The sequence below is a fragment of the Eleginops maclovinus genome, chromosome 21 (assembly GCF_036324505.1).
Source record: "Eleginops maclovinus isolate JMC-PN-2008 ecotype Puerto Natales chromosome 21, JC_Emac_rtc_rv5, whole genome shotgun sequence".
NCBI lineage: Eukaryota > Metazoa > Chordata > Actinopteri > Perciformes > Eleginopidae > Eleginops > Eleginops maclovinus.
This window is the reverse complement of record NC_086369.1, coordinates 7732755-7757332: the sequence shown is the minus strand read 5'-3', so window position 1 is coordinate 7757332 and position 24578 is coordinate 7732755. Positions and strand designations below refer to the sequence as shown.

The 24578-nt window shown below is 39.0% G+C and overlaps 1 protein-coding gene across 1 annotated transcript; it reads right to left on the bottom strand.

Moving 5' to 3' along the window:
• Positions 1 to 5813: 5813 nt before the first annotated feature.
• Positions 5814 to 22600, bottom strand: phex (phosphate regulating endopeptidase homolog, X-linked). Its single transcript, XM_063912128.1, has 22 exons — positions 22198 to 22600; positions 17778 to 17837; positions 17509 to 17670; positions 16911 to 16994; positions 16475 to 16701; positions 15893 to 15961; positions 15100 to 15216; positions 14847 to 14930; positions 14442 to 14584; positions 14140 to 14233; positions 12049 to 12177; positions 11747 to 11848; positions 10582 to 10659; positions 10310 to 10413; positions 10152 to 10210; positions 9550 to 9604; positions 8406 to 8473; positions 8167 to 8297; positions 7839 to 7904; positions 7231 to 7335; positions 7037 to 7113; positions 5814 to 6859 (listed from the first exon to the last, which is right to left on the bottom strand). The coding sequence occupies exons 1-22, from the start codon at positions 22319 to 22321 to the stop codon at positions 6757 to 6759; spliced, it is 2241 nt and encodes a 746-aa protein (XP_063768198.1). The 5' UTR covers positions 22322 to 22600; the 3' UTR covers positions 5814 to 6756.
• Positions 22601 to 24578: the final 1978 nt, after the last annotated feature.

Below are 24578 nucleotides of genomic sequence, written 5' to 3'. Positions count from 1 at the left end.
CCTTCAAAACTATATTTATACTTCCAATGTAGCTGATTTCCCATAACCAAACAGTAGGCACACAAAATGAATAATTATATGGTAAAGAAATTCAGGCATTTACCACCCAAACTGACAGATGTTTAGCTTGAGAGACAATGAAAACCAAAACACTGCTGTCCCCAAGTGGCCGACAAAATTCAGTGCAGCTTTAAGTTTGAAGCAAAATAACTTTGATAGGACATGTACAATTTAGAAAGGAGAGTAGTAGGTTTTTAAGAAGATTAGTTCAGTGGCTTTGGAGTTACTTTCCCGACTGAGAAAAAGCTGTTCTTGCCTTTTCTAATAAACACATACACCCAGATTGACTCAACATTAAATGTCGGACATTATCTCTAGGGGACACAGAGACAAAATACACTTAACACACACATCAGTTCATATGCAACATTAAACACCTGACCTACAATTTAGGACATGATGTCATTTCCAGAGCAATACACACCATGTATTTCTTGTCCTCCTGGAAGTGTGTGTAGACAAAGAGTTGTATCGACGTAGTTACTTATTCCATCGTGGTGTCAGAGAGGTGGTTCCCTTGGTTACCTGGTGGGTTTGTGAAGGACAGAGATGAATACTTATATTGACCCTTGACTAACACCGGTACATTCTCAATTTTGGGACTTGTATTTAAGTATAACACATTTATTTATAGACATAGCATGTGTGTTTATATAATGCTATAAAGTCATTGAAAGTCTCAGTAGTTAAAAATAGAAAAATATAGCATTGGAAATCTGAGGACATTTCCAGTTTTCTTCTTATATTTTTGAGCATTTTGGGGATATAAAACAGGGATTTAAAAGTAAAAGTTACACTTACATTTTTAAGGAATACATATATAAGTATATAAAGATGAAGCTATGTCCTAAGTCCATACGTAGCATTTATTTTCAAGCAGGTTTTGACTCCATCATAAAAATCTATTCATTCTAAAAGACATTTTTCAAGGCCTGATTTCATTTTCAAAGCAGGATGCAAGGCACAAAGGAAAACCGGCTCCCAGCTACTACACATATTAACAAATTCAGAATAAAATACTAATGCCAAGTTTATTTTCAGACATTAAAAAAGGCAGTTTTTGTATTTTGGAGAACTTCATACTATACAATAAAATGTGATTGTATTCCCCATCCTATTTGAAAGAGCTGTTCACACTGCCAGAAATGCATATATGGTAGAAAAATATTAAATCCTTTTTTTGTTTTTGGCCCAATTAATCAAAACTATACTTGATTTAGCCTATACAATATCCACCAAATTCCCTTTGGTTTAAAAACCCAAATCTAATAGCAACTTCCATATTACCTAAAAAAAATATCTGCATAATAGGAAAATCAGTATGTAGCATATCATAAAAGCATCACTTTAAGACAAAATGCTAAAGAAGATTTATGAGGTGATCCTGGAAAAAAACGGTCCTTCATTGTACGTAGTTAGCTACAGTCCTTGAAAGAGATAGAGAGGAGGGACATTAATTAAATGCCGACATGTAATCTCATTTTACACTATAATATACTTATAATGAGATACAGGGGCCCTCGAGCCCTACTGTGCGCTCATCTGTCAGTGTGTGATCTTTGTGTGTGTGTGTGTGTGTGTGTGTGTGTGTGTGTGTGTGTGTGTGTGTGTGTGTGTGTGTGTGTGTGTGTGTGTCTGTGTGTGTGTGTGTGTGTGTATGTGTTCTATCCTATGACACGTCTCAGTCCCTCCTTAGTTTATGTACCACATTCATGCAATATTTATTTTGCTGCTGTATGTGTGTGTCTGTGTTTTACACAGCACTGCTTAGCCAGGTTCATAATGAATCCTTAATGGCCAGCAAGCCCACAACCTACTGCTTTACTTAGGTGTTGCCTTAGTGAAGATGTTCCTCATCTTCCATGGGTGAATAGAAACCTTTGCTCTCTGGTGTCTTTACCCCAGCCAAGTGGGGTTGAGTCTCCACCAGGCTACCAATATCTCCCGAGACCTGCTCCCTTCAAGTGTAGATCCGTCTGACCAATTGGCAGCCCGGTCTTCGGTGTTGATGTTAATATTCAGTGCTTAAAAGGTGTGCATATTGTCAAAGGTGGGAGACACCATGTTAAGATTGTCATTGCCGTATCTAGTGGTTAACTAGTGATCCTAAATAACAACCTTTTCAACTTAAATGTATCATGCTCAACCAGTGACTATTTACAATAACTCCTCACCTGTTTCGCTGCATTCAGGGGTCAGACAGAACTCTTCCTCGCGATCAGATTTCTGAGAAACAAAAAAAACAAGAGTTGAGGAGGAAGCGTGATAACTGAAAACTGTCTTTTTGGACCTTAATATCTTGCTTGACAGAACCTGAAACCTTACTTTGAGCACAAATTCACTATACAAATTCAATACCAATTTTCATGAAAAGGAAAATTAGCAATGGTGACAAAAAAAACAAGAACGTTTTTGTATAAGGCTTAAAGCATGTTCATTTCTGTTTCCAGCCTCAAGTGGCCATTCTAGGAACTGCAGTTTTTGTCACAACTGCTTGGCTTTATTTTGAGTATTTTAGAGCCTGTTATTTGCAGCTTGGTGGTTTGTACATTATCCAAATTTACAATGATGGTAGATAATTTACTTACTAGGTTTGTAAATGTGCAATGTTACTTTTATCAAGGAGATTGTTCAGCCATTTACACCAGCAAGTCATGCTTATTGCTTACAGTACAGTGCTAAAACATATTTAAAATTCCAGAAACACTGTACACACAAACCCATGTGCAGTCAAACCTAGTAAACACTTATTGGATCACATTTTTGAATGTATGACTGCCTTCTTGCATTACGGTCAACCTTAAACAACATTTAGCTGTGCTGAATAATATATTTTCATGCTTGAGTCAAAAGCAAATATTGAATACTTTCCAAAACATACACATTAGGTTTTTGTTTTGAACTTGACCCTCAGAAGTATTCCACAAACTTAAAAAAAAAAAGCTATCACAATGCAGGAATAACACAGAATTCCATCACCAGCCATTCTTTCTAAAACTTGTGGTGTAACCACAGGTTTAACTTCTCCTGCTTTCCTAGAAGGTGAACAAATGCCCGCCTCTCTGACCTCTGAGCTGAAACCTCTGTTATGTGCTCTGAGGGCAGACAGAGGCAGTAAAAATTGGGCGTGAGTGGACAGTTTTAGAAACCAAATCCCCATTGTCAATAGTTGAGTGGAGTGTTACAGCTGCCTCAATGTCTGACCTCAGAGGTTGACTGCTCCTGCTGTTCAGGTCGAGCTGCTACTAAGAGTTACTTCATGTTGTGCCCACACACACTCAACGCTGCATGACCCACTTTGCCTTAAACAACCCCAACAGCACTCCTCTCACTGCTTGTCAGAAAACATGTACGCAGGGCTTAAACCCTCACATGCACACACACACACACACACACACACACACACACACACACACACACACACACACACACACACACACACACACACACACACACACACACACACACACACACACTTATTATTAGAAAATCATTGGCTGTTCTCTACCCTCCCTACAGGAACTTTACACTGCCCGCTGCCTCAGCTGAGCAGCCAACATACAAACAGACCCTTCCCACCCTGGACACCAGCTGTTCGAACTGCTGCCCTTGGGAAGATGGTTCAGGTCCATCAAATCACGGACAAATAGACTCAAGAACAGTTTTTACCCCAGTGCCATACGTGAGCAAAACACAGCCAGACAATCACAGCACTTAACGGAAATGAACGTATGTCCTACTAAGTATATGTTAACATCCGACTGCACATAATATTTTACCTCACAATGTTTTTTTTAGAGAATACATATTTATTTTTAGTTTTGTAATTATAAATACACGTGCAAAAGCCTCATGTGCAATAACTCATTTATTGACTTTGCCCTTTTATTGCACTTTTTACTGCCTTGACTGTATTGTTGTTTTGTATTTGAATGGCAGTGTTGTGTTGTTTTGTATTTCTGTGGCAATGTTGTGTTGTATTGCACCTTCAGGAATGCATTACATTTCTCTGTATTCATATAGGGACATTTAAAGGAATCTTGGAATCGTATTAGTACAGTCAAATAATCTGATGATACATACCAATTGGTACATACCTTCTGCTTGAACACCCAATCATCAAACAGACCCTTTTTCGTGGATCATGATGCCCCTTTTTGTTTGGATCATTTGACCATGTTTTCACCTGTTGTGATTAGGTCTTAACATGCATACAGAGTATAATAATTTCATCAAATAATGATATCATAAATAGAAAACACAAACTATGAAGGAACAGTTACAGAAGCGGCAAAGGTACCAATCATACACCATCGACTGAACTAAAAGAATGGATTCAACTTATGACAGAGACTGCCTCCTTTTACTATTTGATAGCTAAAATGAACAACGGTAAAGGGACATTTAGACAGGTATGGGATCACTTCCTTTTATATTTAAATGGTGTACAACATTAAATGTCTGACAAAACTGTAGATTTGCTTACAATTTTGAAAGGCGATGTCTTTAAATATGTTTGACTGTCTTTGTTAAGGATGTTGAGGGGGGGGGGGTTCTGTTGTGTCTTTATTTTATTTATTTTTTACTTATGTTTTATTGTAAAAATTGAAAAACTATTTCATTATGTATGAATGTATGTGAAAAGAAATGAATAAAAACTTAAAGAACAAAAAATAATATAAAAGTTATTTGCTTTTATTAATACACAAATATAATGGCAACAAGTGTTATTAAAAAGTAAAATATATATAAAAGTACAGTGTGAAATATTATCAGATATAACATTTAAATATAATATAACATCAAATAAAGTACAGTTAGTGTAATATAGAAATAAAGCGTGCAATGTAATGCGGCATATTAGTGTTTAATCTACACTTTACACTCAAATGTCTGGGTGTAGCAGAGGGGCAGGAGGAAGTGACAGAAATAACAATGTATATATATTTTGTACGTCAGTGGTCAAACTGCCTTTGAAAGTTAGTGTCAGACTGAATGGCTGGCCTGGGGGCCGGAGGCATGATGTTGCTTACGTCTCCCGACCCCCAACAACACACACCCATTCAGGACCCAATAATAGACCGACCGATTTTCTAATTGGTGTGTATTGATGAGACTGCCGCTGGTGTTGCCACAGATATGTCATCAATGTGACCCCCTGCCTGACAATGTAAGACACACCGAAAGAATGACGCAAACACACACACACACACACACACACACACAGTGACAGGTTCAAGTTGCCATGGGAACTGCTTAAATAAAAGAAGGAGATATAAGCTGGGTAATAGCAAGTCCAAAGGAAAATCAATAAATGGATATGCTTTCAGGTGCAATCCCACTTTCTTTTTATCTTTTGTCCCCAGACCATCAGCACTCTCCTTCCACTGTGTGGCACCCTGATCCAAGTGTCCTTAACACACACATTTTCAAACTCCCCTTATTAACTATAGCAATTTTACAAGGAGGAAGAGCGTAATGTCTCTGTTTGATTCGAACCCGAAGAGTTACGTACAATCAAACAGCAACAAAAATCATATTTATAATAATGGTTATATAAGTAATAACGATCAATTTGTCCCATCAGTTGTAGCCATCTTGAACAACGTTTTAGGTAATTTATCAATGAGAAATGGGTTAAATGTTGCCAGACGGACAGATAAATCCAAATGTGTCAGAACTATTAGTGCTCTTTAAAAGCAGAATATGAAGATGTTGTCCGACATATGTAAAAAAAGGAAGGAAAAAAACATAGATAGAATCTTTCTTTATTTTAATCTATACAACAAAAACCTGGACATTGGGTTTATGAAAACAGACATGTATTTTAATGAGTTCTCCTGATAAATAACATTTCATGAGATATGTCCTTGACATGACTGACTAATGGAGAGAGCACATCTTGTAGTTTGCATGCTTGTAAATCTGTGAGTTCATTTGCCTCGGGCTGAACTTTTCCAGAGTGAATACAAGACCTGTCTGACACAGAAAGGCATTGAAAGAAAACAGAAAGGGGGCATTGAGATGCATCAAGGGAAACACATGCATGCACACATACACACACACACACACACACACACACACACACACACACACACACACACACACACACACACACACACACACACACACACACACACACACACACACACACACACACACACACATACTGTAAATATCTACGTTTTTTAATTATATGTTCAACTTTTGCTTATATCCATGTTCAAAAAGGAATTCATCCTAGGAGATTTATGGAAATGAATACAGTTATCATATATTTATGTAATCCACAGTTACCATAACATTTGGCATACAAGTTTAAAATTGTGCCTTTTCTTTAATATGTACATCTTTCTTCTCATTAAAAAGGTTCTTGTTTTATCAAGTCAGCATATGTTGCAGCTACTGCAATTCATGCAGTAGCTGCAACATATGCATCAAACACACCAGTGTAAAAGGTTACATATTGGTTGCAGTAATCAACACAAAGTAGCCCATTAAAACAGGCCTCTGTCTGTAGCATGTTCCACTTTAACCCCAAACGTAAGAGTTATTTTTCTGTTAACTCAACTGTTTATTTCCACATAGCCCCAACATCATGAAAACATGTCGGCTGAGTCCAGCATCAACAAGCTCTCTGTCAGAGGTCCTGCATAAAGCTTGGGCCTGGTTCAGGGTCAAGCTGAGGTCGAAAGGTCACCATACTCTGCAAGATTGTGCACCTCTGTTCATTACTGATGTATCGGGGCAGCTGAACGCTTTCCGAAACTCTTCAAAGTTACTCATTGCTCCGATAACCCTGCAGGGCGACAGTGAAAAGGGGTTAGGTGTTAAGGATTCATCAGTGTATAAATATATGTGTGTGTGTGTGTGTGTGTGTGTGTGTGTGTGTGTGTGTGTGTGTGTGTGTGTGTGTGTGTGTGTGTGTGTGTGTGTGTGTGTGTGTGTGTGTGTGTGTGTGTGTGTGTATGCTCACCTGAATTTTGGTGGACTGTGAGAACCACTCTGGATCTGGTCCCTGGCTGTTTCTGGTCTGTATGAGTTACATCTCACCTACAGAGAACATTGTATAGATTATTTCCTATTCTGTACGTACTTCATTTCCCGCATGCATTCAAAGGCATGGCATTGACAGAGGGACAGAAACAGCTTTTGTCTTTTTGTCCATACATGTGCGTAGCTCATGAAGAACAGTTGGTTGTTGTTCAGTCCGACTCCAGGCAGCAGAGGCTCCTCAACCCCACCTCTGCTCTCATCCACCCACCGTCTGTACGCCTATAGACATACATAGATAGAAAAACATTTCCTCACCTTGGCTTTTTAACATGACATGATCATTCATATGAATACTTTCTCAAATGATATTTTGAGGTGTCAAATACAGGCAGTTTTGTAAGTAGTATCCTTAACCTAATCTATATTTTTGAATGATTAATATTGTAGGACTATAGTGTTTTACTGATTACAGAGAATTGGATGTTTAGGACTTTCTGTTGGAGAATTTGACACATTTTAAGTCCACAAAAGTGTATCATGTGTCAAAATTCTAAACTGATTTTGCCAATATAAAACACAGATTAAAATAATAATAAGCACAAATAAATAAAAGCTTCAGCATCAAGTTAAGGATATTCATCCAGGATTATTGACAGGGCTTACTATCATATTTTAATGCAATACAACATAAATAACAGCAATGATTTTCCATAGGGAAGAACAAAAATGTCATCACTCACAAAAGAAAACATTTAAGAGAAGTGTAAGGAAACAAATCCTACCCTAAAAGACTCCCTCATTCCTCCATTGTCTGCTATGTTTTCTGCCAGAGTCCTCTTGCCCCGCACCTGCACAGCAAAACATCCACAATGCACTGACTGTCATGTCTTTATCCTTCTCCAAGTAATTATAAAAATGACAATCATTAAAGTCAATTCTAGATAATCTCTCAACTGTATGCAACGCAGACTAATAAACATAATAACCTGCCACAAGAAAAATTCAAAATGCACTGAATACACATATAATGGAGCCTGTCAAATGTCAAACTTTTTCATATTTTTAATTAGCTTAATAGCTTATTCTACTGTTTTAAATTTTAGATCTTACATTAAGTTGTGCCTCCTCCCAGATGTAGCCATTATACTGGTCAATCATGCACTGGGTCTGCTCATTGAAGGCGTCTATAGACGAGTTGCTCCACCAGTGGTGAAGGTTGCCATTTTTGTCATACTTGCGACCTGTTCATGAAAAGAGATCATACAGAAAAAATCCCCAGAGCTCCGTCAAAAATCTCTGATATGGATGTTTCTTGTTTCTTAAGGTCATTCTTGTCAATAAGTATTTACCGTTATTGTCAAAGCCATGTGTTAACTCATGTCCTACTATCACCCCGATGGCACCGTAGCTTAAAGATCTGGAAACAGATAGAAAGTGGATTAAGATACTGCAAGTCTTCCTTATTATCTCGGTTTTTAGGTAGAATGAGTCACACCAGCATTTAAAACAAATGGAAATCGGGACAGGATGACTGAAATGGTTTGCAAAGAGGAAGACTATTCAATAACCTATGGATTGAAATCTCATACTGATGTACTTCATATTAACATAAAACAACCTGTCAGAATGTGCTTCGTACATAATTATGGGTTAAATAATTGGTATAAATTAAATACTTGGTGTATATTGTCGGCAAAGCATGAATTCACACTATTTCTCATATTGCCATCAATATGCAACTATTTTGGCCTCCCTCTTGGCCTTTTTATTGTAATTTATTTCCCCTCATCAGGACATTGTTAGGACAAATCATGTTTTTAGATGTGTCTCCCGCTGCTGGCAGGAGTTAATTCATAATGAAGTCTACCATGTGACCAATATACCATGTGACTAAGTTAAAAAGCCCAGTGTGAGCAGGACAAGCAGGATGATTACAATCTGCTTCAATCCTTCTTTTGGCTTTCTTTGATTGCATTCCCAGTAGGTAAAACTACTATAAACTGAATTATTTCTTTGCTGTGAAATATTTGAAGTAAGTTAAATATATAAAAACTGTATTTTTGGGATTTACAGTTTAGATGGTATATGTATGTGAACTCTAGTGCCAGTTGTATGTGTACATTTCTCGCAACTTTCTATTGAATTTTCTAAATTCAGCTTGAAGTCTTTTGTCTTTGGATGAAAAACAAATGAAGCCTCCACATTTCAGACATATCTTCCATTGCTTAGGCTACTTAATGAAAATCCTGAAGATTATTCAGTATTATCTCTTACTGATTATCATTAAATGTTATATAAATATTTATAAATTATTCAAAAAACACTATATTATAGGTAATTTATGGATCTGTAAAGTCTATTTTCATGGTCTTTCCTGTGGCTTGCTTTCAGTAGGTTCATTTAACTTTGCTCACACTGCTCCCTAATAAAAAGCATGATGTGGGATTTTTATTTAATCTGTAAATCGAGCATGTCACATTATTTTACTCTCACCTTGGATATTCTCTTCCCCAAAAGAAGGGTTTTTGAAGCTCTCCAGCAGGAAATCCTAAAAGAGAAGATTAAAGTGCTGTTATTCTTTTCATTTTTTAAAGACTTTATGGATTGCCTTTTGCCTTTATGAAAGATGTAGGACATTTAGACTGGAAAAGGGGAGACCAATAGGGGATCACTTGCAACAAAGACAAGCAGGATGGAACTTGGGACCATGCAGCATGGCAGCCCACTTTCCCAGGTAAGCTATCTGGGCGCCCAGACGACCTGTTCCTACATCAGCCTGTGTGAGGCACAGATTTTTATTTATTAAAAGTGTGATTTCTCAAGAGAGTAACTATTTTAAATCAGTACACCCTTGACCTTTTATAAAAGGCAATCATTGCGTCCTCCTTTTAAGTTCTTAATGCCAATTCACTTTCTCTCTTCTAACACTGAAATGCTTACTCGCCATTTTAAAGAAAAGATAAACCCCAAAAATGTATCATAAGCTGATACATAATTGAAATCACTGAAATGCAGTGCACCACGGTCGTTCCTGACTAAATACTAAAATCAAATATTTGAAATGTAAATGAATTATCAATCATATTGTATCTTACTGATTTGATTAGTGGAGGAACTGTAGAAGGCGTTCACAGTTGTTGGGTTTGTAAACCACCTGCAACAAAAATCAACACACACATACACACAGACATTAGTTAATGACAGCAAAGTAATTTGCACAAAGTCACACTGCAAGTTGAGTCCTGCCACTCACTCTTTACGTGGGACGGCCTTTCGGAGCAAGGAGAGATCAGATTGGACAAAGTACTTCAACGTCTGCATCACATTCCCATAGAAGTCTTCCTCACTGTATTTCAGCTAAAACAAATGCAAAGACACACTATGAAAAAACTGTACTTTTCTGCAAATATTCCACCAGCATTAGACATGTATTCGAATGGCCTCTCTAAATTATTGCAAGCAGACTATTTCTCCTTCCTAACTCATTTTTAAAACATAACTAGCTTTTAGAACTGCTTTACAAACCTGCTTTAGATCCTCGTTGAGGTAGGTGTCGTTCAGAATAAACTCGGGGTAGCCAACTTTAGCCAAGACTGCATGTGCCTTGAGAAAGAGAAGTAGTGAGAGGTGAGTTCAAACACATGTCCAACGCCATAGCCAATGCCCTGACAATGTTGTTGTCCTGAAAGGTATTATCCAATTTTGTTATCCTATCCTGTTTTACTACAGAACAAATTGGAGACAGTGTAAACACTTAAGATGTAGAATCTAAATGCAATGATGTTGGATTTTAGGTCACTACAAATCTAACTGCTTGGTTTTGCTTTTGAATTGCTTTTGAAGTTGTCATGTTGTTGCATGTGCTTCCTTTAACAACGCCACAGTTTATGCATCAAAGCAAAACCTCCCATGAAAATGTCAAGATCTCAAGCACCATTTAATTTTTTTGCCACAGCTTTGGAGAAAGGTGAAGTTTAGACTAGTAACATAGATATTTATTCACTTAAAGGGAAGCACACATTGTTTCACAGCTCCGGCCAGCTGTGTTGTGGTGTGTTTAATACACACTAACAGATATATTCATTTATCTCACCGGTGACATTTTTTGAGAGAAAACATACATCCCACAGTGGGCGTTAGCTTAATTTGATGTTGTTTAGATTTAAATGTTCATGTATTTGCACCCTTATGTCTGAGGCACTAAGTCCAACCAAGCGAAGCAGGTTTTCACAATTTTCTACAGAACCGCTAATCCAAACAACTTACACCAAAAATGGACTCCCCTGTTTATTCTGCAACACACACTGTAAAGTGAAGCACAGTGGAGTGATTTTCTGGATAGTTGAAAATCAGATACACAGACACACACAGAAATGTCAGTCATTTTAGTATGAGGCGCTATGTCCCACTTGGATGATAAACATATGGAACAACACCTGATGAATCAGCTAACAGACATTTTGCAGCCTAAATTGACAGATATTTTGCCTGGGAGACAGTGCTGCCCCTAAGTGGCAAAAACAATTGTGTGCAGCTTTAAATTTAAAGCTAAATAACTTTATTTGGGGATGCTCAATTTAGAACTGAGAGCAAATAAGAGGGAAACAAAGCAGATTATTTTATTCATTACAATAGCTGTGGAGTTACTGATGCTAGATTGCGATGGGACGGAGGGAAAAGCTGTTCTTGCCTTTTCTATGGCTTTCATCTTCGTTGGTTGATCCATCCACTCATTCTCCTTTTCCAGCATGTCAATGAACGCCCAGCGAATGCCCTCGATCAGCTCCTCCATCTGAGAAAGAAACACACACACATTAACCTAAGATCGTTTACAGAAAAAAATACTGCTCTTGGTCTTATTGCCACAGTAACCCAAACCCAGAAGGACGCAGAGACATCACTTTCATGTGACACACAGACAAAATACACTTAACATCTGCTACACATATACAAAATGTAATCAGTTGACCTGCGGTTTAGGAGCATACACACCATGTGTTTCTTGTCCTCCTGGAAGTGTGTGTTGACAAAGAGGCGTCCGGTAGCATAACCAAGCGTTTTATCAACAAAGTTAACACACTTATCCCAGCGCGGGGTCAGAGAGGTGGTTCCCTTGGTAACCTGAAGGGTGTGTGAGAGACAGAGAGGGAAGGTAACATTGATTCTTTCTCCACATGGTGCTAACTTTTACTGGTACAGTCTCTGCCTCTGAAGAGCCTACTTAATGGGAGGGACATTTTGGGACTGATACTAAAGCATAAGAAACGACTTATAACATCATTTATTTGTTAATTTAATAATATAAAGTTTGTTGGAGGTCTCTCAGTAGTCCTGTCTTCAAAATCGAAAACTCATAGTCCGTGTACCTTCATAGCCTTTCAATTATTTTCCCTTCTTGAAACAGTAAATGGAAATGCGACCAAAAAAAATCTTACTAAATGGTCCAATGATGATTGGAGCAGGGAAGGGAAGGGGGAAGTCTCCCGGTAGTCATTTCAAAACAAAAGCTTGTGCAAGCTCGGTCCAAAAAACTCTTGAAATAACCTGGCTGACATCCAGTAGGCTATATCAGCACTGGAGTCAAACTCCCGTCAGAGATGAGTAATGAATAACTTTCACAACCTCATCCTTCGAGTAACCAGCGATATTTGACCAGCCAACGCATCCCTATAACTGGTAATTAGTTGTTGATCCCTGCAGCTGTTCCCATACATTTCAACACTGAAGACAGTATGCCTCAAATCCTCCACCATCATCCCGGTACCAAAGAAAACAAGGACCACAGGATTAAATGAGTACAAACTGGTCACCCTGACCTCTGTGGTTATGAAGTCCTTTGAGCACCTTGTCCTGTCCCACCTCAAAGCTATCACAGACCCACTGCTGGACCCCCTGCAGTTCGCCTACTGAGCCAACAGGTCCGAAGATCGCAGACTACACCACCGTCATTGGACTCATCTCTGGTGGGGACGAGTCTCCCTACAGTTGGGAGATGGATCATCTGGTGACCTGGTGCTGGGACCACAAGCTGGAATTTAACTCACTCTTACGACAGAAGAAATGTTAGTGGAGTTCAAGAAGTTTGCAGCCCCACCCGCCCCATCACTCTGTGTGACTCCCCAGTCACTGCTGTGGAGTCCTTCAGCTTCCTTGGCACCAACATCACCCAGGACCTCAAGTGGGAGCAGAACATCAGCTCCCTCACCAAAAAATCCCAGAACAGGATGTTCAACCGGCCAAAGACTATGATGGTGAACTTCTACACCTCCATTATCGAGTCCATCCTCACCTCCATCACCATCTGGTACGCTGCAGCTACAGCTCAAGGACAAGGGCAGGTGCAGCTTATCATCGGATCTTCAGAGAGGGTGATTGGCAGCAAACTGCCATGTCCCAGGATCTGCATGCCTCCAGGACCCTGAGGCGGGCAGGTAAGCTTGTGGCCAACCCCTCCCACCCTGGACACAATCTGATTACCCTGCTCCCCTCTGGCAGGAGGCTCGATTCATCAGGACCTAAACCTCTCACCACCTGAAGAGTTTCTTCCATGATTATATATTCTTCTAAACTATAGCATCAATATAGGCTCTGGGAGGACATAAAAGCCTGTCTCGAAAGCCTTCCTCTCCAGGCATTTACATAATATCCAGAAACCTTACCAAGCGGGGGCTTTCATTTTGAAATAACCTACAAGAGTGACATCACACCCCTCGTAAAAAGCAAAAAAAAAATAAGCATTACAATCACTATTCTCTTTACTGGGTTAAGAAAGAAAAGTAGTTCATAGGAAGGTACTACACATAACATAATCTCAATTTCCTCATGCTCTGTCCTGTAGTTCAGCGATCAGCCTGTACGGTAGCACATACTGTTAGCTTTAAGTGTGGAATCTGAATAAACTTCCTGTATACATTGGATAAACATTCAAACTGCATCTGCTTAATGTCAAGCCAAGTTATTAGCTTTTTTAGAGTTCATTCAGCCTCCCCACAACACACACACAACCCATTTTTTCCCCAGTTCATTTAAACCCTTAAGAATGACCAAAACAATACCGACTTGGCAGATAATTTCTGTACCGACCCGTGCATAGTCCTGATATCTGTAAAGGAAACGACGGCTCAGAGAGGAGACGCTGGAAAAAACTGTCCTCCATTGTACGTAGTTAGCTACAGTCCTGGAAAGAAATAGAGAGGAGGGACATTAATAAAATGCCCACATGTAATATCATTATAATATACTTATAATGAGAGATATAGGTGTGTGTGTGTGTGTGTGTGTGTGTGTGTGTGTGTGTGTGTGTGTGTGTGTGTGTGTGTGTGTGTGTGTGTGTGTGTGTGTGTGTGTGTGTGTGTGTGTGTGTGTGTGTGTGTGTGTGCATGCACCTAGGATCTGTATTGCTGATGAGCATAACAAGGTCCTTAAAGTACTGCGGTGCTCGGACGATGACAGGCTCAGAGGAGGAGATGGACCGGACCGGTTCGACTTTAGACTCCACTACAGTTTTTACAAAACCCTGCCAATCAAACTGAAGAAGAAGAAGAAGAATGTAACATATAGGAAAAAATAATGTTTTAAAACAATTGTGTTTATATTAAGAGCATTTACAAGAAAAAAACACTTGTCAATTCTTCTATTTTACTCACTACATTTCCCAATAATACAAATTGAGTGAGACCTGTAATGAATGATGTAAAGAATTTATGCTTGTAGAAAAAGTAGTAAAAAGTCATTAAAATAAATATGTAAAATAAATGGTGTTCTTTTGTGTGTGTATGTATTTAAAGTACCTGTGATATGGTGCGCTGCAGGCGAGAGAGTGACATTTTGTTGTACATGTTTTCACTGTTGCGGTTGTCATATGGAATCAGGATCTGCAACACAATGAATAATCTTAACTGACACGCATTATCCTAAATAAAAAATGAAATAGTGTCCCTTCAACTAGATCAATCAATCATATTTTACAAAACATTACTGTGGACTATCAAATCATCTCCAAACATTCAATAGAATTATATGTATCTGACATGATGTCCTTACATAAGCCAGTTTGGTCTCGAAGGCAAGAGCCTCTTCCATCTGGGTCAGTGCTGCTTTCTCTGGAGCGCCCAGCATGACCGCTGTATCCACCATGAAACTCAGCAAGGCTGCGCGATACTTTAGCAAACAGGAGAGCGAAAGAGAAAAAAGAAAAATACGACATCAAGCAGGGGCCTCTGGACTCTGCAGATTTATTATTATCTGTTTTATGGGGACAGATGCACAGTGGTAAAACATATTGAGTAATAACTTTACGTATGCTAAGTTCAAACACGTGTTCCCAAGTGTACACACAGGTGCCATCATAGTTCACAAGTTCGTAGTAACACAAGAACAATGATAATCCTTGATCTCTAATAACAGCCTTATTTGACTTCATAATGTTAATTATGTGTCATATTTTTCTACACATTATTAAGGAGCACTTTTAGCTGCACCCTCAATATATAACCTTGTACTTCTATAGATAACACATTTTTTTACAACTGATTTACTAATATCATGATGAGAAAGTGATTTGTTACTCTGGCCTGGTGAGCCAGCTATTATGCAATCAGTATTTGCTGCCCCTACACAATGCATATCCTCCATCAAAACTCTCTACCATTTGTGAAAATGTTGAGTCTGTAAAGAGTTCTTGTTCTGATTACAAAAAGCACAATTAACTGTTAATATTTCAAGCGACTGAACCTCTTTCTGCTCCAATTTATCAGTCAAGCAGGAAGGAAAAAGCTGCTGCAGGAGAGGTTTTGAATAACAAGTAAAAGAAGTGAAAGATGGAGCAGAGACTCACCGCCAGGGCAGAGGACGTGTTGGTGATATAGTCTTCCCTGGAGGGCAGAGACAAGTACTCCTGATCAAGCTACATAAAGACAAAGAGCACATATTAGATTCTGCTGCGTTTTAAAATATTTTTTATTTTACTTTACCTTTGCTGCGACCATAAAAGTTTGAACAATTTGCAAGGAGTATTAGATATATAAAACCATAGTTTCTGACAGTATGCAAGTTGTTTTGAAATTATAATATTAGTTATGAAGTAAAACATATACAGTACATCTGCTTGATTGGTTAACAATCCACAAAACCATTGTAATATAAACATACAGGAATAGTTACATATGGGAAATACATTTATTGACTCAAACGTGATACCACTTGTATACCTCTCACACGGGAGGAAGCAGCTAGATAAAAAGCTGCTAGCTTTCAAATCTGACCTCTGATTTTTTGTTTAATTGGTTCAGAATTTGAGCTGTTAACATCACGATTAGTGATAACTGGAGGGTTATGTGTCAGAAATAAGTGTTTTTTCTAAAACATTTCAAAGTTGAAAACCTGCATGGATAATGAGAGCAAACTGTGGATGTCTGACCTTGATGATATAGTTTGAGGAGTTTTTGTCATCGGGGGAGACGTACATGCGAATCAGTACGTTCCTGCCAAACTGCTTCCTTATCTCAGTGAGTGTCTTCAGGAGGCTCCACTCCCCCTCCGACCACTGGTACTCTCCGCCGAGCCCATCCCCTACCACAGGCCACCGAAACTCAGGCTGTCTCAAAATCTTCAGCAGCGGTTTGCTGTCCACCTGCTCCAGTATACCTATAGAAGCACACACAGATAAATTAAGAAATTTAAATGAAGTTCAACATTTAGTTTGATGATTTCATGTTCGTACTGGAGTGTGTATTGGAGGGAAGTTAGGATTTTTCGATTACAAAAAAAGTCTCTCGGGAATAAATGTATGTCAATGTTATGTCCACTTAAATTACAAAATGGGTTGTGTGTGTGTGTGTCTGTGATGGACTCACTCTCATTCATACAGGAGCGGTAGAGGATCTTAGCCTTAGTCACTGCCTCCAGTTCATCAGGGTATGAAGGAGCTTCTAGTAACTCTGAAAGGACAAAAACAACTCAATCATTATTTTACAGCTCTAACAATAAACTGTCTCTCAAAGAAACGTTTTAGACATAAACTGTATCGGTGAAATATAGTCTTCATTTGTGATTGTATAGTGATAAAAGAAGATTTTTATCCGACAAAAAGAAATTTCCAGCGAACAATGGAGGAGTTGAATTAGCATCTCTCTGGCAAGCCAATCAGGAATTAAATTGGTGACCGGTTCCAAAGCCAAGTCCCAACAGACTTAGCTTCCGCAGTCCCTGAGCTACACACAGCTACACAGGCAGCTGAACAAAGGTCTAAGGGAATTTGGGCTGAAGTTTAAAATGGAAACAAAATTGGAGGTGCAGAAAGAAAAATGTGCTCTTCATGTTTGGCATCTTGAAATTCCTGCTTCTCTGCAATTCTGTCATATATGTTACCAAAAGAGCTTCATTATTTTATTTGTTAGAGTCATCAAATTATTTGAATTGAGGGATTTAAATAAAAAGTGTAGGCAAACCCACCTTTGACTTTAATGTCTACATGCTGCCGCAGCCAGGGGTAGATGCCATACGAGGACAAGTCTTCAGGGATCGAGTTCTCCTTTAACCAACCGCCACAGGAGAAACTATAGAAGTCCTCGCAGGGGTTAATGGACCGATCCATTTTACTCAGTACAGACCCCGCTACGAGAAGGAAGAAAAAAAAACACAAGCTGGTGAGTCTAAATAGAAACCATTCAGTTACAACTAAAATACATCATGCTCAACCAGTGACTGTTTACACTCCTCACCTGCTTCAATGCATTCTGGGGTCAGACAGAACTCTTCCGCTTGACTAGATTTCTGAGAAACTGAGGAAAACAAAAGAGTTGAGGAGGAAGCATGAGCACTGTCAACAGGGTTTGTATAGAAATTGTTCTTTAATTCTTCGTGGCCGTTGATCAGTGTAGGGATGTTGTTTACTTAGCTTAACAGAACCTCAAACCTCTATTTCCTGCCAACAGTTACAATAACACCACAGAAGTGTTAGTTGCAATAGAGCTGGGCAACAAAGCACAAGTCATGAAAGACAACTCAATCAATGTGACCTTCTTTCTCTGCCAATGTGATATTTTTGTCTAGTAAGACATTTACTAAAGATAATGAAATGCAGTTGAAAGCGTCGAAAAAGTAAGAACATTGACGTGAGTTTGAAACCCAGGTGGACCAATGGATCTCTGCTTCTCTGGCTGACGTCTGTTGGTGAAACTCTGTGCACAGCTTGAAGCACAAACAAGACAGAACTGCTCCTTTTTAACAGCACTCCCTCATTCATGACCTTTTGATCGACATCTGCACCTCTGCTACAATAGCACTGGCCTACCGTGCTGTGAATGGATCAGGCCGGTTCAACATCATGGCAAAGTATGCAAACCATCACGTTCAGTTCTCAATCGGCTTGCTACTCCCTCGACGTGAGACAGACCCCTTTACTGTTCTACAGAACCACGCCTGTTTGCTTTCCTGGCCCTAAAAAATGGTGGAACATAATACCCATTGATATCAGCTCAGCAGTAAGCCAACACATCTTTACGTAACAGACTGAAAATCCACATGTTTCGACTGTATCTCGGCCAATACAAATCAAAATATCTGTCCTGTACAGTATGTAGCACTTAAAAAGGTGTTGCTTTATTAAAGCCATGGCAGTAGGACTTTTGAAAGCAAATGTACTTTCAAGATTCTTGTGTTTGCTTTTATTCATGGTTTAATTCACTTGTTGTAAGTCGCTTTGGATAAGTGTCAGCTAAATGTGTGAAAATTATATAGACTTCACATCTCCATACTATCTTAGGTCCTGAGGAGTTCAGGACCTAATATTTTCATTGTGATAACTACACTGTAGCTACTGTGCACATGACAATATCATCCTTAAATCTTTGCAGAGCCATGGTAAAGCCCAAGTGGGAGGCTATGGCCATCTACATCTTGGCATTGATGCCACTGCCTAATGCTCAGGTTATCCAAATATGCGCAAAAAGGTGAAGCGTCATGGAGCAGTGGTGCTTTGGTGACAGAGGAAATCAGAGCAGGTAGCTACATTTGACCCCACCCGTCACTTAAAGAAGCCATGCACAAATTGTATTGAGCATATTATACAAAATTCCAGTCCTCTACAGTTGTCATGAATAAGGAAATTAGCTCTAGTAAACAAAAAACATGTTTATCAGGCTTTAAACATGTTTGTGTCTGCTGTAAAGTTGGGCATTTTAAGGCTATGGCCATTGACTCACTTTTGCAACCAGCCTCAAGTGGCCATTCACAGAACTGCAGATTTTCCCACAACTGTGTTGGATTCATTTTTAGTGTTGTTATTTGCAACTTGGTGTGTATATTATCTAAATATGCCATGATTATAAAAATCTATTTTGTTCAAAAACTGTTAAATTAAAGACAAATTGTGAAGTTATTGCAAAAAACTAAAAGGCTGCAACAAGAATCAAGTCCTATGTATTATTAAAACATAAACTCAAAGTGCTTGCTATCTTCAGATATTTTTTAATTGCTCAAAAATGATACTGATTATCACAGGATTTACTGTCATGCCTTGAGTCACAAGCAAATATTGAGTACTTTCACAACATACACATTAGGGTTTTTTTTATTTAAACTTGACCCTCAGAAGTACTCCACACACTTCTAATATAAGCAGTCAGAATGCAGGAATAACACAGAATTCTTACACCAGCCATTCTTTATGAAACTTAATCACGGGTTTAACCATTCTCCTGCTTTCCTAGATGTGAACAAACACCCACCTCTCTGACCTTTTAGCAGAAACTTCTGTTATGTACTCTGAGGGCGAACAGAGGCAGTAAAAAGTGAGTGGACAGATTTAGAAACCAAATCCCCATTGTCAATGGTTGAGTGGAGTGTTACAGAGCTGCCTCAATGTCTGACCTCAGAATTTGACTGCTTGTGCTGTTCAGTTGGATCTGCTAGTGAGAGTTACTTCATGTTGTGCCCACACACACTTCAACTCTGCTTGACCTACTTGGCCTTAAACAACCTCAACAACAGCTTTGTCCGAAACATACACAGGGATTTAAACACACACACAGATATCCGAGGTTCTGGTGTCACTGCTAATACCAACCTCATGTTATTACTTAAACAGCAAACATATACAAAAACACATTTAAGAAGCACACTTCATTAATAAAAATAATATCCAACACTTGGCATTCCAGTGTCTGGTCATTCGCATGGCTGCAGATCAGAGGAGGGTTTCCATGAAAGTGGGAGTTTGGGACTGCACACAGAGGCACATAACATAATTACACTTCAATGCCACCACAAAAATGTTGGCTTCCCTCAATAACAGGAAAAACAATACTTATATGCACCCCACCCCAGACACATCCAACCCCTCCCAACCAGGACCATCCTCTATACCACTGACTACTGTTACTGGTCTAATGACTCTTAAAGGAGAAGTTCAACATGGTAGGAACAACATTTGCTCATCTTCTTGCAAATAGTTAGATGATAAGAACAGACTCTCACATGGCATGGCACCCTTTAGCGTATGAGATGCATCTTTCAAAAAACTAAAATGTACACACCTTTGTTTCATTATTAGATGCTCAGAGCCTTGGTACTAGGAGAAGAGCTGTGTGTGAGATCCCAAATCTCGAAAATCATGTCAATCATGTTGCACTTCCTAGCTACATATTTAGCACAGGCGCTACCCTTCACCATATGAGGAATATTTACAAATACTAAATGAGAATGCATCTGACATGAACAATCTCCTGATCTGTGAAACAAAAGGACTGAATTCCCCAGATTTTTTTTAAAGAACTCATGTAGGAAAGACCTTGACTTTATTTGTTAAATGGCGTAGCATCTCACAATTCAGTTTTTACACAGATTCAACATACGTAAGGTACAAAGTGAACATTTGTTTGGTGCTGGATAAAAATGTTGATCATTTTAAGTATATTTTTGGACAGTTCAAAAAGCTAATGTTTTATTAACTTATAAATGCACTTTCATAAATGGTGCTTTTTTTAGTTGGTTTAATGTACGCATCTTCAAGCTGTGTATGTGGACTTGTGTCGGTACCACTTTACAATAAGACTACCCTTATTTAGGGTTTAGGAATAGTTTGTAATTCATTTATTAATTAGGGTGTGAACGCTTTATAAATCATTAATAAGCTTTTATAAGACAAGAGATAAACAGGGCGACCAGTTGCTTGCTAAATAGTGAGCACCATCAGCCAAGAAACATCAAGATGGATGGGGGGAGAATCAACTCGGTGAACAACAGATGCCAAGGACGCTGGCTCATGAAGAAGACGAAGTAAGCAAGGCAGCCAATTTAAGGCTTAGTCATCTTGCCAAATAATGAGCCTGTGTTGATGTATGAAAATGATGTTGGAACTGGTTTATAAATGGTTCTTAATGATTTATAAAGTGTTCACAACCTAATTATAAACCCTTTATGAGTCCTTTATAAGGGTAGTCTTATTGTAAAGTGGTACCCTTGTGTCTAATATTCAGGGCTGAGCTACAGCAACTCAAAGCAATTAAAGGAAGCTTTTTTCGGATTTGGCTGTATTGTGACATTGAGGTGCCGTAAGATTGCCAAAAACAGCCATTTCTCTGGCAGAAATAAACCTCTTTTTTTTTTTTTTTTTGACAACTTTGCAAATGACTGGCTCATCTCCTTTGAATTTTTTCAAACATCAGTTTTAATTTATGGGCACTGTCCCCAATAAATACACACAAACAGACACACACCCTAGCCGCTACTGTGCCACACAGTTCCCTTCCAATTAGTTTCACATTCTGCAGGAGATAATACCCACAAAGTGTCAACATACACATTCTTTCCTCTTTTCCCAGAGCTCAACAGTCCCACAGAGCTTTATGGAGAGTACAAGGTTCTGTATGTGGGCGTGTATGAAACCTTATATGAACCAAAAATAGTTTGACACAAGTAACCCGCAAGCCTTCCCGAGAACCTTTGCTCCCACCGGCTTGCTGTGTTATTTACAGTCTGCATTTACTACGATCTGGTAACAGTATGACATATATTCCTGCTGAATTCCTCCTAAACTATATTGCAGGTTGAAGAAAAATGTGTGTGGTCTCTGTGTGTATGTTTTTGTGTGTGTGTGTGCGTGTGTGTGTGTGTGTGTGTGTGTGAGTATGGTGGACTTACCCAGTATGAGAGCAAGTAGCAGCGCAGCACAGAGACACACACACATGGCCAGGGCTATCCTGTAGAGACGACTGTTGCCCCTCTCGCGTTTAACCCCGCCGTCACCCAAACGCTCCTCTTCCATGACTTACTTTTTTGTATCACACACACACATTAAAGCACACACTCACACACAGCCTCTGAAAATATAGCTTTCAGTTGGGAAAACACTAAAGAAGATATATGAAAGTCAAAATATCTGGCAAAAAAATAAAAAATGAATGGAGAAAGATTAAATCCAAAGTTATTTTAGCATCTTGATAAAATGACACACACTCTCTATGAAGTCTGGTCTTTTTAAGAATGAACCAGCAAAGACTTCATTAGTTTTCCTAGTGTTTCTCTCTGCTGCTACCTGTCTATCTGTAACTCCTCCAACTTCACCCAAGCTTTTCAAACTGTCCCTCCCTTCATTACTCCTCCTCCCCCCTGACACTCCTCCCATCCCTACCGTCATGTAGAACAGAGACCAGACTTCTCAGGGATGACCAGATATCAATTAATAAAACCAAAAAAACAGAACACTGTCTTTGAGCATTAGAGGTTGCAGACCTTGTTAAAAGCCTACATGTACAACATTTATCAGATAAGACAGTCAACCAGAGAAAAATTAGACTCACACACACACAGGCCTGAACACCCAGGCATAGGACACTGATTTGCGATCGCAATCAATTAATCTGATGACAGGGCCGCACGTAAAGACCCATCGGTGTTGTTCTTCTCAGTAGTTTCTTTGAATAGACAGACAGTGACGGTGATGACAGTGACACCCAAGCTCCTTATTGGTCCTGTAGCCTCCCCTGCTGTGGTGAGAACCTCTTTTTGCATGTGCTCATTAGGGTTTAGGGCCCTGGGCCACAAAGTCCTTATATAGACATGACTTCCTGCGCTACTTTAAACACCCATTCATCAGGCAGACACTTGGACCACGATGCTATTGTTCACCATTGTGACTCCTAATCACTTGTGTCCTGTTTTTATTCTTATTGTTTAACATCTTAATTGGGACCTTTTGCTCTAGTTTTGATTGTCTCCATCAGTCAGTCGATCCCAGACTTGGGTTAAGACTGAAATATCTTATCCGATTTCCTTGACATTTTGGACATATATTGCCATCAAACGACAAATCCCACTAAATTGAGTCATTCCTCTAATGCCACCATTAGGTAAAAGTAATATTTATTAAGTGAAATATCTCAATATCTCACCCAAAAAATTGTTGAACATGGTAAACATTAAAACTGCCAAACATGAGGATCACTCAAAGCAGGGGTGTCCAAACTACGGCCCGCCGGCCATTTTGAATCGGCCCTCACCAAATTCTAAAAGTATAATGGAATATGGCCCACAAATTAAACTTTTGCTTGTCTTATATTGTACTTCTCAAACATATATGTTAAAAATATATGAATGAGCCCAATTTTCAAATAAATTCAATCATTTAGAATTTAAAACATTTTCTAATAAATCTTAGTTGATAAAAAAAAAGCCCAATAACTTATTTTTATAACAAGTTTGAAATTTAACCTTCATATTTACTCTTATTATAAGCAATCTGAGGCTTCTGTTTTACGGAATGAGCAGCCAACACAATTAATGAAACCCTAAAAAAGAAATGGGATGTAGGCTGTTTTTTCCTGAAACCATTTGAAAGTATCGTGCATTATTCACCTACATTTGATTTGTTTTGCTAACTTATAACTTAACTTATGAGGCAATATTCACCTCTATAAGTGGCCCAGCTCTTTGTATATTTTTCTGTATGTGGCCCTCGGTGATAAAAGTTTGGACACCCCTGACTCAGGGCATGTTGGCATGGTTATGTGACCATTCCTGAATACAGCCACACAGAACAGCTAGCATGGCCGTAGACTCTTAGTCCTAACACTGAAGAGTTCACAGAGTAAATTCAAGGCACCATCCCTCAACATTCCTCCGTTCTGATCTTCCTCCCGATCGTCATCCCCCCCATGTCTGTTTTCTAAAAACATGACTCCAGGCTGTCATTAGCGCAAGATAAGCAACTGCAAAGCATACAATGACATAAGCAATCGTTTCACACAGATTAGGGAGGGAAAATCAGCCTTGGAAATGTCTTATCTGAACACAAACCAGACGCCAACTCCTGCATGCAACATCTCACCAGTGTCCGTAATTATTCAAAGACAAAGTTCCCAAATACCAACAATTTTGAGGCTGCTGACACAGGTGCTGATCGTGGGTAAAAACACCTGTGGCTAAGCTGAAAGCCTTCAGTGTTAACGTCTGTAGGAAACACCCTTCCAAATTATAATGTGTCATCTAACGCTCACAAACTCAGGAGATGTAATAACTGCACA